This window comes from Phytophthora parasitica (assembly GCF_000247585.1).
Source record: "Phytophthora parasitica INRA-310 unplaced genomic scaffold supercont2.44, whole genome shotgun sequence".
In the NCBI taxonomy this organism is placed as follows: domain Eukaryota; phylum Oomycota; class Peronosporomycetes; order Peronosporales; family Peronosporaceae; genus Phytophthora; species Phytophthora nicotianae.
In genome coordinates this window covers 193086-193563 of record NW_008649030.1, presented here as the reverse complement: position 1 = coordinate 193563, position 478 = coordinate 193086, and the positions used below count along the sequence as shown (strand labels likewise).

The 478-nt window shown below is 51.7% G+C and overlaps 1 protein-coding gene across 1 annotated transcript; it reads right to left on the bottom strand.

Annotated features, from left to right (window-relative positions):
• Positions 1 to 61: 61 nt before the first annotated feature.
• Positions 62 to 247, bottom strand: PPTG_23602 (hypothetical protein; the record flags this gene model as incomplete). The annotated part of the gene is made up of 1 exon (XM_008912032.1): positions 62 to 247. A coding segment is annotated over one exon (186 nt), but the record flags the coding sequence as incomplete, so codon positions are not given.
• Positions 248 to 478: the final 231 nt, after the last annotated feature.

Sequence of the window (478 nt, the reverse complement as noted above, 5' to 3'; positions counted from 1 at the left end):
TGCGCATGGATGCGAATCCAGTCGAGTGGACGACAACATGTCTGCTTCCGACTTCATCCACCGTGTCTGTTCTTGCGTCCTCAAAGTACACAGCCGTCTCATCCATGAGCAGCGCGCGCTCCCGGTTCATAGTAGGCTTGTGAAGTGTCAAGAACTGCATGTAGGAAACCGCACGTTCTACCAGTATTTCATCCGACAACGTGGTCACGTTGGTGCGCTTCTGCAGCGTTAGATTGTTGTGCGTCATGAAGTTTTGCACCCATTGGTCGGAGGCCACGAATCGAATCGGGTCGTCATCGTGCTCTTCTTCGGTCCTGCTGGCTTGGAACAGCGAGAGAACAGTCAAAGGACGCCGGCTACTTCCGAGTACCAAAAGGAAGACTATCGAGTACTCACCTTCTGTGGCACACACAGCTGGTTTACAAGAGGAGAAGATCGAGTACCCATGTCAAAATGGAAATTGTGGACGAAATACCTC